The sequence below is a fragment of the Anabrus simplex genome, chromosome 6, assembly GCF_040414725.1.
Source record: "Anabrus simplex isolate iqAnaSimp1 chromosome 6, ASM4041472v1, whole genome shotgun sequence".
NCBI lineage: Eukaryota > Metazoa > Arthropoda > Insecta > Orthoptera > Tettigoniidae > Anabrus > Anabrus simplex.
This window is the reverse complement of record NC_090270.1, coordinates 284454030-284470243: the sequence shown is the minus strand read 5'-3', so window position 1 is coordinate 284470243 and position 16214 is coordinate 284454030. Positions and strand designations below refer to the sequence as shown.

General features: G+C 38.8%; 1 protein-coding gene across 1 annotated transcript in view; it reads left to right on the top strand.

The window, feature by feature from the left end:
* LOC136875750 (serpin B3) overlaps positions 1–16214 on the top strand; it is a 162092-nt gene that overhangs the window by 28826 nt on the left and 117052 nt on the right. Inside the window, exon 4 of the mRNA XM_067149324.2 lies at positions 8869–9076. Within this exon, the coding sequence (XP_067005425.2) occupies positions 8869–9076 (208 nt within the window). The remainder of the gene's footprint in view (positions 1–8868; positions 9077–16214) is intronic.

Genomic DNA, 16214 nt, shown 5'->3' with positions numbered 1-16214 from the left:
CAATCAATCAATCAATCAATCAATCAATCAATCAATCAATCAATCAATCAATCAATCAATCAATCAATCCTGATCTGAATTTAGGGCAGTCATCCAGGTGGCAGATTCCCTATCTGTTGTTTTCCTAACCTTTTCCTAAATGATTTCAAAAAATTGGAAATTTATTGAACGTCTCCCTTGGTAAGCTATTCCAATCCCTAACTCCCCTTCCTATGAATGAATATTTGCCCCAGTTTGTCCTCTTGAATTCCAACTTTATCTTCATATTGTGATATTTCCTACTTTTATAAACGCCACTCAAACTTATTCGTCTACTAATGTCATTCCACGCCATCTCTCCACTGACAACTCGGAATATACCACTTAGTCGAGCAGCTCTTCTTCTTTCTCTCAATTCTTCCCAACTCAAACTTTGCAACATTTTTGTAACGCTACTCTTTTGTCGGAAATCACCCAGAAAAAATCGAGCTGCTTTTCTTTGGATTTTTTTCCAATTCTTGAATCAGGTAATCCTGGTGAGGGTCGCATACATTGGAACCATACTCAAGTTGGGGTCTTACCAGAGACTTATATGCCCTCTCCTTTACATTCTCACTACAACCCCTAAACACCCTCATAACCATGTGCAGAGATCTGTACCTTTCATTTACAATCCCATTTATGTGATTACCCCAATGAAGATCTTTCCTTATATTAACACCTAGATACTTACAGTGATCCCCTAAAAGAACTTTCACCCCATCAACGCAGTAATTAAAATTGAGAGGACTTTTCCTATTTGTGAAATTCACAACCTGACTTTTAACCCCGTTTATCAATATACCATTGCCTGCTGTCCATCTCACAACATTTTAAGGTCACGTTGCAGTTGCTCACAATCTTGTAACTTATTTATCACTCTATAGAGAATAACATCATCCGAAAAAGCCTTACCTCGATTCCACTCCTTTACTCATATCATTTATATATATAAGAAAACATACAGGTCCGATAATACTGCCTTGAGGAATTCCCCTCTTAATTATTACAGGGTCAGATAAAGCTTCACCTACTCTAATTCTCTGAGATCTATTTTCTAGAAATATAGCAATTTATTCAGTCACTCTTTTTTTCTAGTCCAATTGCACTCATTTTTGCCAGTAGTCTCCCATGATCCACCCTATCAAATGCTTTAGACAAGTCAATCGCGATACAGTCCATTTGACCTCCAGAATCCAAGATATCTGCTATATCTTGCTGGAATCCTACAAGTTGAGCTTCAGTGGAATAACCTTTCCTAAAACCGAACTGCCTTCTATCGAACCACTTATTAATTTCATAAACATGTCTAATATAATCAGAAAGAATGCCTTCCCAAAGTTTACATACAATGCATGTCAAACTTACTGGCCTGTAATTTTCAGCTTTATGTCTATCACCCTTTCCTTTATACACAGGAGCTACAATAACAACTCTCCATTATTCTGGTATAGCTCCTCCGACCAAACAATAATCAAATACGTACTTCAGATATGGGACTATATCCCAACCCATTGTCTTTAGTATATCCCCAGAAATCTGATCAATTCCAGCCGCTTTTCTAGTTTTCAACTTTTGTATCTTATTGTAAATGTCATTGTTATCATATGTAAATTTTAATACTTCTTTGGCCTTAGTCTCCGCCTCTATCTCGACATTATCCTTGTAATCAACAATCTTTACATACTGATGACTGAATACTTCTGCCTTGAAGATCCTCACATACACACTCCCCTTGTTCATTAATTATTCCTGGAATGTCCTTCTTCGAACCTGTTTCTGCCTTAAAATACCTATACATACCCTTCCATTTTTCACTAAAATTTGTATGACTACCAATTATGCTTGCCATCATGTTATCCTTAGCTGCCTTCTTTGCTAGATTCAATTTTCTAGTAAGTTCCTTCAATTTCTCCTTACTACCACAGCCATTTCTAACTCTATTTCGGGCCGATGACCTTCGATGTTAGGCCCCTTAAAACAACAAGCATCATCATAACTCTATTTCTTGTTGTGAGGGAGCTCTGTTATCATACTGTGGTGCATATTTGATTACCAATACCGTAGTGAGATAGCGCGCGATAAACAAATAGTATCAACCGAAGTGATATAATATAGTATGGATAATAATAATAATAATAATAATAATAATAATAATAATAATAATAATAATAATAATAATAATAATAAATGATTAAACCATGGAAACGCGCAGTAAGAAGGAGCTAGGCCAATAGGAAGACCAAAAATTAACAATATGAATAGAATATATTTAATAATCAAACATAGTAACAAGATAAATAAATCGAAGACAAATTTTAACAAGTGGTGAAAGATAAATATGTAAAACTTGAGAAAATTAGAAAAGTGTGCCGCATTTACAAATAGAATTTCCGAAATGCATGTAAGAAAAGTCTATTGAACAAATACAAGCGTACAATGAATACATACAGAAGCTGAGTTAAGAAAAGTAGGAGCAAACCCTGAAAGAAAAGAAGTGCGACAGGAAGGGGAAAGGGAAGTGGGATAAGGATCAGAACGGGGAAAGGATTTTCTTCACAGGGTATTCCTATGTTACGAGAACAGAAATTACAAATGGCATTACTCTTAGAAGACAACTTAAGTGAATACAAATAATTGTATATTGTCCGTAGCGCAGTTCGTGTAGAAGTGCAGTCTTTCATATGAGCTATTAAAATGCAAGGTATTAAGTCTGCGGAAGAAACGTTCAGCAGGTAAATGGCGCAGATGAAAAATTAATGTCCAAATAATGATAAATCTTGCTCACCAAATAGTTTGAAGACATACAGTCCAGATGGAATTGACATAATAAAAAGTAGCACGCTTATTTTGGTGCTCCACCACTCCGAGACGAAAGGAGACTCAAAAGTGGAGCAGCGGAGTGGGAAATATATAGTGGTGTAGAAAAATCTAGAAAGGTGAGGAGGCTACAAGCCAGCAAGTTCGAGAAGCATATCATCACGTGTCCAATAGGTGAGCACGCAGCGCACAGACAACGGACAAGGCGAAGCGTAGAGAGGATGACGTCATAGTCACGTGATGAATGGCGCAGGCGGAGCACAGGTGAGCGGAGTGGTGGAATGCTTGATGCGGCGAGGACAAGTTAGAAGAGAACAGCAGCATGCATGGTAGGGAATACACGTTGTAAATTCGGCGGTCGTAACATTCTTTCCAGTCTGCATCTCCTTCTTAGTCTCTTTATTTCTCTATTATAATAAGGTGGGTCTTTACCATTCCTTACCATCCTTAAAGGTACAAACCTGTTTTCGCATTCCTCAGGAATTTATTTAAACCCATCCCAGAGTCTGTTTACATTTACTGGATGAAGACGTTTTTGTTGAAGATTATAGAATTCTTACGGTAGATGAAGAAGTCACCGATTAATGTTATATTGAAAGTGATTTGTGGATGATCCAGTGATACAGCTAAAAATGAGATTACTTCAGGATGAGGTCCACCATTATGTGGTAGTGAGGAGAGCAGTGGTTCCTCGTATTTTTCATCACCACCAGAGAGGAATAGAACAAAATTTCCCGAATGCTACTTGCCAGATGCATACAAAATGTGGATGAAGCAGCCAAGAGGAAATGATCCTCTACAATGGTGCACTGTATGAGCAGCACTAGGTATGTCCCCTAGAGTTAAATTCACTACCGCAATGGCACGAAAATATATTTTAAAAAGCAAGACAGATCTGTAAAACTTCGAAAATATGCTGAAACGACATAGCATAAACAGGAAGGTGCTACATGAAGAAATAAATAAACAGGTACCATAACACTTCATTGCAATGCAGAAGGAACGTGGAATTATACACGACGGAACGCTACGAACGTGGATGATGTATTTTAAAACGCAAATAGATCCAAACAATACCTTCATATTCAAAGCTTCCAAAACATGACTGCAGTGGTTCAAGAGAAAAAATCAAGATTGGTTCTCGCAGGATCACGCACAATGTCGGCAGCATATTTGTTGGTGATGCCGCTTATATAGAAGAGAAAGCAGATGAGTTTGTTACGGAAGTAGGGCGTTTCATTGAAGAATAGAATTTTACATTAGAGGGGATAATTAATGCGGATCATCAAGATTTTTGTAAAACGTTACGTTCTGGGAGAACTCTTGCCATTAGGGGAGCAAAGAAGATTATCATACTGTGGGTTCAGTTGTAGCAACCACCCATTCATGCATGCTAATATCTTTTATTGTAATGGATAGCACCCTTCTTCAACTCATGTATGTCATTGTGTCGGAACCCAATGGGAAATTTCGAGCAAGCATGACGGTTCCAGGGATTTCGTGGAACTCAGCTGTAACTGTGTCGGGGTGAATGGGTGGACAGGGACCAGAGCATAAGTTAAAGCACTAAATTTAGAAATGTTACTTCTTTCCCTCGTTTTATATTTTAAAATTTGATATATAATCTGAATAAGCAACAACAAGCAACAGTTAAATGGAATAACAATTAGCTCGTCAGCTCTGATAACAACAGTGGACTATAACTCCAAAAGTCAGGTACAAGAACTGGATAGAAATATACACTGACTGACAGAGCAAATGCAACACCAAGGAGGAGTGGTTCGAAAGGGATGAAAGTTGGGGAAAAAACAGAGACGGCACGGACGAATAATTGATGTTTATTTCAAACCGATATGCAGGTTACACAATGCGCACGGCATCGACTCAGTAGGATGTAGGACCACCGCGAGCGGCGATGCACGCAGAAACACGTCGAGGTACAGAGTCAATAAGAGTGCGGATGGTGTCCTAAGGGATGGTTCTCCATTCTCTGTCAACCATTTGTCACAGTTGGTCGTCCGTACGAGGCTGGGGCAGAGTTTGCAAACGGCGTCCAATGAGATCCCACACGTGTTCGATTGGTGAGAGATCCGGAGAGTACGCTGGCCACGGAAGCATCTGTACACCTCGTAGAGCCTGTTGGGAGATGCGAGCAGTGTGTGGGCGGGCATTATCTTGCTGAAACAGAGCATTGGGCAGCCCCTGAAGGTACGGGAGTGCCACCGGCCGCAGCACATGCTGCACGTAGCGGTGGGCATTTAACGTGCCTTGAATACGCACTAGAGGTGACGTGGAATCATACGCAATAGCGCCCCAAACCATGATGCCGCGTTGTCTAGCGGTAGGGCGCTCCACAGTTACTGCCGGATTTGACCTTTATTCACGCCGACGCCACACTCGTCTGCGGTGACTATCACTGACAGAACAGAAGCGTGACTCATCGGAGAACACGACGTTCCGCCATTCTCTCATCCAAGTCGCTCTAGCCCGGCACCATGCCAGGCGTGCACGTCTATGCTGTGGAGTCAATGGTAGTCTTCTGAGCGGACGCCGGGACGGGAGTGCAGGCCTCCTTCAACCAATCGACGGGAAATTGTTCTGCTCGATATTGGAACAGCCAGGGTGTCTTGCACATGCTGAAGAATGGCGGTTGACGTGGCGTGCGGGGCTGCCACCGCTTGGCGGCGGATGCGCCGATCCTCGCGTGCTGACGTCACTCGGGCTGCGCCTGGACCCCTCGCACGTGCCACATGTCCCTGCGCCAACCATCTTCGCCACAGGCGCTGCACCGTGGACACATCCCTATGGGTATCGGCTGCGATTTGACGAAGCGACCAACCTGCCCTTCTCAGCCCGATCACCATACCCCTCGTAAAGTCGTCTGTCTGCTGGAAATGCCTCCGTTGACGGCGGCCTGGCATTCTTAGCTATACACGTGTCCTGTGGCACACGACAACACGTTCTACAATGACTGTCGGCTGAGAAATCACGGTACGAAGTGGGCCATTCGCCAACGCCGTGTCCCATTTATCGTTCGCTACGTGCGCAGCACAGCGGCGCATTTCACATCATGAGCATACCTCAGTGACGTCAGTCTACCCTGCAATTGGCATAAAGTTCTGACCACTCCTTCTTGGTGTTGCATTTGCTCTGTCAGTCAGTGTATAAACATGATAATATATAATAGATGAGCATTTTAGCTCTGAAGGTACAATATTTTACAAGAAAATATTTCTTTCCACTCACTTACATCGTCTAGGAGTTTGAGCTTCAAAAGTTGCTATAATCCAGCCTCTTAGAAGCACGAGTTTCTTACACAATTATGCCTTACAACTTTGAAAAAGTGTGTTTACAGCCACTTCTGCAGAACAATCTGTTACACACTCGTTTATCAATAATTACAGTTTTAACCGGGGTAATGAGTGCCCATACTAAATGGCCCTAAACTAAAAATAAAAGGCTTAACAAGAACGGCCATGGACAAAATGCTAGGAGGCGAAACACTTGTACTCCTTTTAGAAAAACACTTAAAACCCTAAATGGTCTTACGGCCCGAAGTTGCAGAGGCTAATCCTATACGACAGAGGGGAGACTAAACGAAAAATATTAAAGTGCCGAAGGAGAGTGAAGAATTTACAGATTTAGAACATTTTATTTACCCCATAGCAAGTTGAATGGGAATCAATATAGGGTGATCACCCTTTGTTCGCACAATTTACATGTTTCCCAGCAGGGATTAGAAGAGTCTTCAGACTTGCCGAAAATTTACACTTAAACAATGACTTTAGAACTTTACATTAATAAAAGGAGTTTGAAACGTTCCCCTCATGTTATCTGCCTGAAGCTATCACATGTTAAGAAATTTCTGCCATTACGTAGAGTTTCTGGGCCTTCCGAACGACGGCAGGCGGTCCCTGCCTCCAAATTACGCCACACACACACTAGGCCGGAGAGATGAAGATGACAATATGGCCCTAATTCGCCCAGCTTTTATAGCATTTCGGAGGGGAAAATTCCAGAACTCTCCTGAGATAGGCTGAATGCCTGAAAACACCCCAATTTTAATTGGCTAGAGAAATATACACAAACATTATTAATTGGTTAATAACTTAAGGAAGAAGGAAGCCGTATGAGTGTTGAAAACATAGATACATTAAAGAAACAATCTAAAAACCTTAAGGTTTGTCACCATCAAAAAATTGAAATTCCCTTCAGAATTAATTATTCTTAATCCCGCCAGAGGGGGCACCTAGGCCGGTAGAAGAAACATGTAATGATTGAAGGTCCAAGTATCTTGTGATATATTAGTTCAAGATTTGTAGCATAGATGGCCTTCTAGAAGGCGCGCAGTTCAACGGAACGGAGAAGGTGTACCTCCGGTACAATGGCAATTGAATTACGCAGTGTGAAAGCATATGCTATCAAATCACTAAACGTGACAAAACGGGATTTGAAAGTGTTCTTGGAACAGGTGTTATAGTCGGATTTCCATGGCAGAGATAGAATTCTTCTTTTGGTTGATTCTTGGACAGCAAATAAAGATGATGCTCTGCACAATGAGACAGTTCCAGAAGATGTTAAATTTCACCAGAAGCTGATCCCTGCAAAATGTACTGGCTTGGCACAACCAGTGGAAGTTTTCTTTATCCAGTTCATCACAGATACGATCGTGTTATAGTACACAGTTTAAATGTGGCAAAGAGAACAATCTCTTCTCATTCAATCGCTTGTGCATTCCTGTTTTTGGCAAACAGGTTAAAAATTGATCCGATATGCTTTCTTCAAATGTCGTTTCACCGATGAACAACCAGGATTGTTTCAGGCACCTTCTGAATACTGTTTCGAGAGTGGTTTGGAAGGAGAATGTTTCAAAGACGACTGTGTTCATTCCAGCTGCTCACTGTGAAATATGTTGATGTCTAGATCCCGGATTACTTATCGACCTTTATGTCTAATGAACCTGAACTGTCATGGCTGCGTAATGTATTTCATTTTCAGTATTTATACGTTACTGAATGCATTTTCTCGCCCCTCTATAATATTCAGCCGCGTTTGGACTAATCCGAACGAGGATTCCTGTCTTTATGTGTACTCGAAGTCTATATTTGGCACCTTGTAGCTCCTAAGTTTCTTGCTCATAGCAGTTGTAATTTCCATGGTATGCATATTTAGATATTGTCTATTCAACACAGTACGCAGATTCAAAATGATCTTGACAACAGTAGGGTACTCTTCCTTGTAAAAAGCTGCCCAGGCAAAAGGCTTGTTTTCTCGCTGCTATTTCAAAGATTCCGTGTATGAAGGATATCTGAACTATGCTATTACCACTTTGCGACAAGTAACTGCCAGAGTTAGTTTTCGTCTTCAGAGTCAGATGCATCTCTTAGCACCCAATTTTTCCTACCTACAACTACTATTCCACGAGTGAACGACACATTGGTTGATGCCTTAATTACAGAATGTCCATCCATTCCGGGTTCGGCAGCATATCCCAGTGACCCGAAAGTTTTCTAGGGACACTTCAACGCCTCTTTTGTTTGTAATGACACTTTGCCAATGGATTTCAAGCTGCGTGACGTTTTGGTTTGCATTTAACTTTTGGGACACGTAGAATAAATTGGTCTATAATATTTTCCATTAGTTTTCATTGGTTAGTCGCACCGGTACGCATAAAATGTGCAGTTGTTTATCTGGTTGATTTGAACTGTAACAACATCCTGTTCCGTTCTTCTGGTAGTTGTACACACAATATGCGCATGCGTGAACAATTATAATGAAATTTATGCATTCGCTATTTCAACACGCCAGAACGAGAGTCGATAAAATTTCCCTCACGTTTCCTTTCTAAATGTCCCAGGTGTTTTATTGAACTTTTTCTAAATTTCCCGTTGTCTTATAAAATAAAATGGTCACGCTATTTCAACGACATCAATAATATTGTATTTCCCAGTCTTGGGATGATTTCTACCTAAGTATCAAACAAAGGCAGGGGCATTTTAATGAATCACTGTTTGTTTATATCTTCCGCAGAATCATAAAAGAAATGTAACCCTGGAAATCGCCAACAAGCTGTACGTGGATAAAAGGAATGCAGTGAAATCTGAATACCAACAGGCGGTGAAAACCATATTTCAGTCTGATGTTGAACAAGTGGATTTCGATAAGGAAAATGAAGTAGTTGAAAATGTCAACAATTGGACTAAATCTGCAACTCACGGGAAGATTGAGAAATTAATAGGTAAGTCAGAGTTCACAAACACATTGAGGTGTATTAGACATTATGTTTTCTTCAGTATTGTCTGTAGTTATTTTAACCAGATGTGAGAACGGTATAATAACGAGAAAACCTTCTCTAAACACTGTAAGTTGAGAAGCTTATTTCCAAAATGTAAACATCCAAATTTTTCGAAATTGAGATGATGATGATGATGATGGAAAACATACGTTGGTAGTGAGCTCCCTAATATGGGACAAAAGGAAATCGTCTAAAACAGCCCAACTCCATGTTAAACATGGATTCTCCAAGTTGAGTTTCTAAGTTAACGCTATGTTGATTCATACGACGTCCTAAATTAGCGTTAGATTCTGAAATCCTGTCATTTAGATCGACTTGTAAAGCTTCAATATCAGCTGATATATTGTCCATGTTTACTTTTTATGTATACGAAAGGCAGAAAACACAATCATTCAAGTAAGTTTCAAGATCACCATTAGTGTCCAATGGTATGTTCAATGTTCAAAATTTAAAACACAAAATAAATATCAAGCACTTGCATGATGAGCAAGTATTTACACTGTGCATAATCAAATTTTTTATACTGTTCTTGGCTCTTAGTCTATTATTGTGTCTTTCAAAAGTTCAAGTACGGTCATTTACAAGTTCACTTGCACAAAAAAAAAAAAAAAAAAAAAAAAAAAAAAAAAAAAAAAAAAAAGATATCACTTGTGCCATGAGATTCTAAAGTTAATCATTGTTCTGTGCTACTTTCATTGGAAGCAAATCCTAATGTTGCAAAAGTCACTGTGAACTGTCTTTAGAATGGTGTAAGTCAATCTAAAATATTTATAAATTATTATTTTTGAAGTCTGTTTCTAGAGATTTGAGCTCAAATGTAAAGGCATCACTGTTATCGCTGTTTTCCTAGTTAATCGATCACCACGCCTTTGGGGCCACTTTAACTCTACCCTCTCTCTGTAACAGGAACGCCCCTACTTTAGCTTTGTCGAAGAGCATGGGTTGACACCAGGGCGTATACGATCCATGCTAGGAATCACAGAGAAAAGGGTATTTGAATAAGTTCTTTTGAAATTTAACTCCTTCTTTATTCAAGTTAAACAAGAAATATATCACCTTTTACATATGTGAAGGATGGATTTGAAAAACTCCAAGCAGTGGTTGAAAGTGACGCCGTCTCTCGGTATCGACATCGGCGATATCCCGCGTTGCCGGACTCCTTCCCCCTCACCCTGGATCTCCCCTCAGCACCAAGACACCACATTACCGCGGCGGTTGACAGGTCTTGAAGGTCCGATGAGTATAGGGATCGAACCCGAGAGTCTGAAGCCTGATGATTGATTAGTGCAATGTGGAATTATATATTTAGTAGTTAATTCCACTTTGGTCCCATGAAGGGAGTAAAGAAATGCATAGGCATCGCAAAGAATGCCAATGAGTTCTGGTCTGACACTTCTCTACCGCACTACACTGAATATTACTACACAACACAGTTCGTAGAATTTAAAGGTTCCAGAGTTCATAACGAAAGAAGAAGATTAACATAGCTCAACATAAATGAAATTATTGTCGTTCGATGCACTCTTCTACTGCACCAAGCTTACTTGATGAACACAGTTCAAAAAACCTTGAGTCTATTCTGTAATTAAGGCATAGTCTCATGAAAATAAATTCTGTTATTAAATCACGGTTTTCACGAAATAAATTATATCACTAAGGCACAGTCTTATGAACATAAAAGACATGATTGTAACATGATCAACATAGTTCAAAGGAAAGAAATTAACACTGTCCAACAAATAAACGACACAGTCATGAGTCAAATGGTCTCGTTTGTAACTGAACTACAATTTCCTTGAATATGTGCAACAACACAATGATAAACTATTATGATACAGTCCATGCAAGTTGATAATAATTTATGATTATTCGCTCGGAGAAAATAGTACCGCTCTCAAGAATATTAATTACTCGAACTGTTCAAGTTTAATACACAAGTCTATCAGCTGTTGACGACTCAAAATATTATATCACTTCCTATCTCGCACAAAAATAGAGTTCAAAGTTTCCACCTTCGACACTTAGAAATTTGTACGTTCGTAGACGCGAACACTGGTACTTTCGGTTAACACAACTACCGTCGGAAGTCCGCCAAGCAGAGTAACGATCTCTGACCGATATCGTCCACAGCCATTCCGCACACCGTGGCAGCTGGGAATACACACAGATACTGCTTTAAGCTAACTCAAGTAGCTCATTTTGTACCTGTAGTCCGGGCAGCGTGGCTTTTAAGTCGACAACCTTCTATCTTCAATTTATCGTTTATCCCACAGGCGATTTTAATGAAATTTCGTATTCTACCCTGTGTTGTTATGGGCTACACGATAATTGAAATTTGTGTATCACATTCGGTTCTAGAAATCATGATATGGATGAAATTGAATGTTCGATGGCTACGTCATATGCCCTTGGCTGGCCTTCTTCAGCGAGCAGGTTGCGTGTATAGCTGCTACATCCGTCACGTGCGCGCACAGCGGTCCTTTCAAACCTTTCGTACAGCTGTTGTTACGAGTTGCTCTCTATGCACCGGAAATACTTTGATAATGAATGTCGCGGTGACATTCCCGTTTCAATATATATCTAGAAATTGTTCTTCTGACAATGTCTATGTTTATCTTCAGGCAATCTTCTCTCCTGCTTCAAAGTTGAATTTTCTTTCGTCTTTCAGTAGATTACTCAATGATCTTGCTACAAGTGAACAGAAGAACGAATTTTCTTAAGTCAAAAGAAACTTTGAACTTGGTTAGTGTTTTCTGGTTCATGGAAATAAAGAACTGGTTTTGTCTTTTATTGCAAAGGGTACATTCTCCCATTTTCAACAACATGACCCAGAAACTCCACTCTTCTTCTCAGAAATTGACATTTTTAGTTTGTTTCTAAGCCGTAGTCCTTAGCTGCCTGGAACATAATATTGCCTTTCACTTCCGTCTTCCTCGTTTTTGCTGGGACGATTATATCATCCATATAACGTTGGGCAATGCCGTCGTTTATTATTATTATTATTGATAAAGCGTTGAAATACTTCTGGGGCATTGCATAATCCGAATGTTACTTTCTTCAACTGGAACTGCCCACAGTGCATACCAAATGCTGTATACTTTCTATTTTCCTGTTGAACTCCTACATGGAAGAACCCATTTTAAGTCTAAGGTGGGGTACTAAATACACATGCTACTTGGAGCCGTTCGAAAATATCTTCTACAGTGAGCAGTCCTTTTTCTTTACGACTACTACTTGGCTGGCGAAGTCCGTAGCGAACGGTTTCACAATATAATTTCGTATCCACTCTTCCACTTGATCATGAACGATTGTCCTTTCTTCGAAAGGTAGACGTTAGGGTCTCTGATTAATTTATTGCTCACTCTGCAGAATGACCTCCAGACCTAGAGTAGCTGTTTTGATCTTGTCAGGTATGTACGGTTCAAGTTTTATTTTCAGGTATCCTGTAACAGTCGGTAGTTTTCGTATTCGCATTCCGTATTGACCAATGTATAGCTCTTCTCAATTTAGAAAGTTGTCACCCAAAACTGCTTCCATGATACAGTGAGAGGAATCTTCTAGATTAGGCCCGCTTCTAATATACCAACTTGGGTTTCTATGTCGACCAAAGCACTGATTGTTTCTCCACAAAATTGAGCATCTTTGCAATGTCCCCATATACCACCAAAATCTGTTTTTGCTATGCTTTCAGCTCACTATCTAGGGTGTGTTCGGTTCGCGTTCGCGCCCTCTTACGAACATCTAACCAACTTTAATAGGCTGAGACTTTGGGAACATACACTTCTACTGATAGACATCAATAAGGCTGGAGCTCTTCTACAAATATTGGCAATACTTGGTGAATTTAATTTAATTTATTCAAATGAAAGCAAAGAAAATAATCCGACAAACAAAACATACGAGCATTTACAAATGACCACTACATAATAGAAATTCATATAAATACATTTCGCAAATATCTGGAACTCAAAGTCTGTGCACTTTCGAATTCATGAACACCGTTAATAGTCGAGTATTTGATCATTTTACCGAAGGAAGAACCATTTCTCATTATGATCTGACTATCATCAATGAGTGCCTAACAATCTCACGCGGACGTTCTAGGGGAAGACTACTTTCCTAACATAATTTACTGTTCATCCTAACTGATTAACTTCCTTATCAATTACATACGCAACATCAGTCATACATGAATATCAACCCTCGTGTGGATTTCAGTCTCCACACATAATTAATTACATGTCGCAAATCACAGAAGAAATCAGAACACACTGGTTATCGAAGTACAACACGTACACTTTCATTCCACATTATACAAAATATTAATTCATGCCGATGATAATTGATAATCTTGGCGGAAACTAATCAATCCTAATTCAAATCTCACAATTATGCAGTTACTTTCTAGCCTAAAATCTCGCTTATAGAAACCCTAACGTAGACACATAAGGTGTGCTGCGCTAACAATATCATAATATCGGACTTTGCAACTTAAATAACTACACTCTTTGGGGCTTCAAATAAATAAATTCACGATGTCGTTGGCATATGTCCTCCACCGACAGCGACGAAAACATCAGACATGGTGAACGATAGTACCGTAATATCACATATATGCTCCCAAGGCTTGTCTACATTCACAAATCTTACCTTTTTTTTTTGCCTCTCTGAAAATCCCTATCTGTTCTCATTAATTATCAAATCCACATCCTCATTAATTTAAGGTGACTTCTACTCTGTATCTAGTCACCGTTCTAAATCTATCCTAAACACAACTGTTAATAATAATTTCCATCTTGTCAGTATCGTTTAATCCTTGAAATAAACTGCCTTTAGTAACATCACTATAGCGTCCATCATCACATTAACTTTAACATGATTAATAAACACAAAATAGATTACTCTAACCATTATTATGCATCTCTTCTTAAGATTCATCACGCCTACAATCTCCGACCTTTTAATCATATTATTATACCATAAACTTCTGATAGCATTTTATACACAACTTTAATCCTGAAATAACGATCACACAATAACCACATCAATAAATCAATCGGCACTTTCACACTAACAACAAATCCATTCATGCGTGCTACTCACTATTCGCACGCATTAAGATTAACTTCTTCCACGACTTATTTCGTCCCGTGTTTACTTCTGGCTTCATCCCTTGAATTACATGACAAACCAAACGTTGACTCCCTTTTGTTTATATTTACCAATTATCTCAAATGGTTCCCATGCATTTAGAATTAACTTCTCACAACAATGGATCAAATGGATGGAATAAGATGAACGCACTCAGTTTCTTTCACAAATCGCTGACATTTACAGCACCATAAAACGACGGTTTTCCAAGTCGCTATGACAATAAAAGTCTACTGTCTACTATTTACAAGTTTTTCCTCTAGAACGTCTACGTGACTTTATATATATTAAATATTTGTTGTACTCATCCTTCCGCCAGAACCATCTCGCTTCCGGCATGGGGGCCATTCCCCTGCTGCTTCACTCGAACATGAGTAAATTTTATCACATGTACCTTACTCATGAGTCAATTAATTTAATACTGGTTAATCATTTTAACTGTATAAAGTGTTCTTTTTCTCGTGGGTTATTTGACTACCACTGCTCCCCTACTGTCCTTCTAGAGTCTGTGTTCACCCGATAGATTCGCGGAAACACTTCAGAAACCTCCCGCACATTAGTTCTGTTTATTTAACACCGGTTTTGACATTCGAAGGCACATATAATGTACGAAAATCAGATCGATCGTAATGGAACTAATAGCACATCCTCTCGAGTCTTTTGCTACTTGCGCTATCTCGTGGATATGCCGTTACCTTTTTAACGATTTGTCCCTATTGATTGTTCACTCACCAATTCATTATGACTACCCTATTTGCACTGTCAGTTATGTCTACATTTGTTTTCTCCGACCAATGTTTAATCTACGGACGGTCTGTTTACGATATCTACGGAGTCCCACACACATCAGCTATCGAATTCCATATAATTTCGTTTGTACATCTTTCTCTCGGAACGCGTATTTCCTTCTGATTATCACCATACGACCTGTGCAAATAATTGAAGTACAGTTGTAGCCGCCTAACTTTCGACTGAAGGCACACTGAAATGGAATAAGTTTCTATTATCTTCGAAGATTTCTAAGTTATTCTTGAATAAGTAACTAAGTATAACATCCTTTGTTGTGGTGGTACTATTAGTGATTGGTGGTGTGGAGTTGAACCAGCGCCTGGAAGCTGAAGTAAATTATGAAGGAACTATTGATAGACGAAAACATGGACTTAAAATCGGAACTAAGTGAGATCAAGGAGTGTTAAATTTTAATTAAGGATTAAGCACTATAGGATTAAATTCACTTAAACATAAGTTTAAACACTATTTATTCCTTACTTTGATTTTTATAGTTTAATTTAATTATTGAATATTTTCTACCATTATTAATATTACTATTATTACTAAGAAGTATTAACACTAATATTTTCATTATTATTTCCATTTAATCATGTATTTAATTAGAAACCTAATATTCCACCGTCTAATTACATTACATTCTCGTATCTTGTTGCAATTTTTATCACATGGGTTTTCTTTTGCTTTTCTTTCATCTTTAGATCAAAGTATGAGCTTTTCTTAATAACGATTTTTCTCAAAAGTATTATCTAATAATTTTATGATATTATTTTGGTTAAATACGGCACTGATTTTCCTAGACATACTGCCGTTATAGTCCTAAATTCGACCTGAGACTCCCACTGCGATAAACGTATGAGTTCAGACAACCAAGAAGCACCACACATGATTTAATATTACAAGAAATATGATCACAAATCACTTCACAACTGTACACTACACTGCATCCAATATACGATTTTAAATGATTTTTATTACGTGACCTAACAGCTTGATTATTACTGTATAGATTTTTATCATTTGTAGCCGGTAAATATATTAGATGATCCTACCTTATGTTCCTTTTTGACTCACATTCCAGTAGTGAAATTTGTGATTAATGAAATCTGAAATCACTTATTTGGAATATTTCTTCTATGTC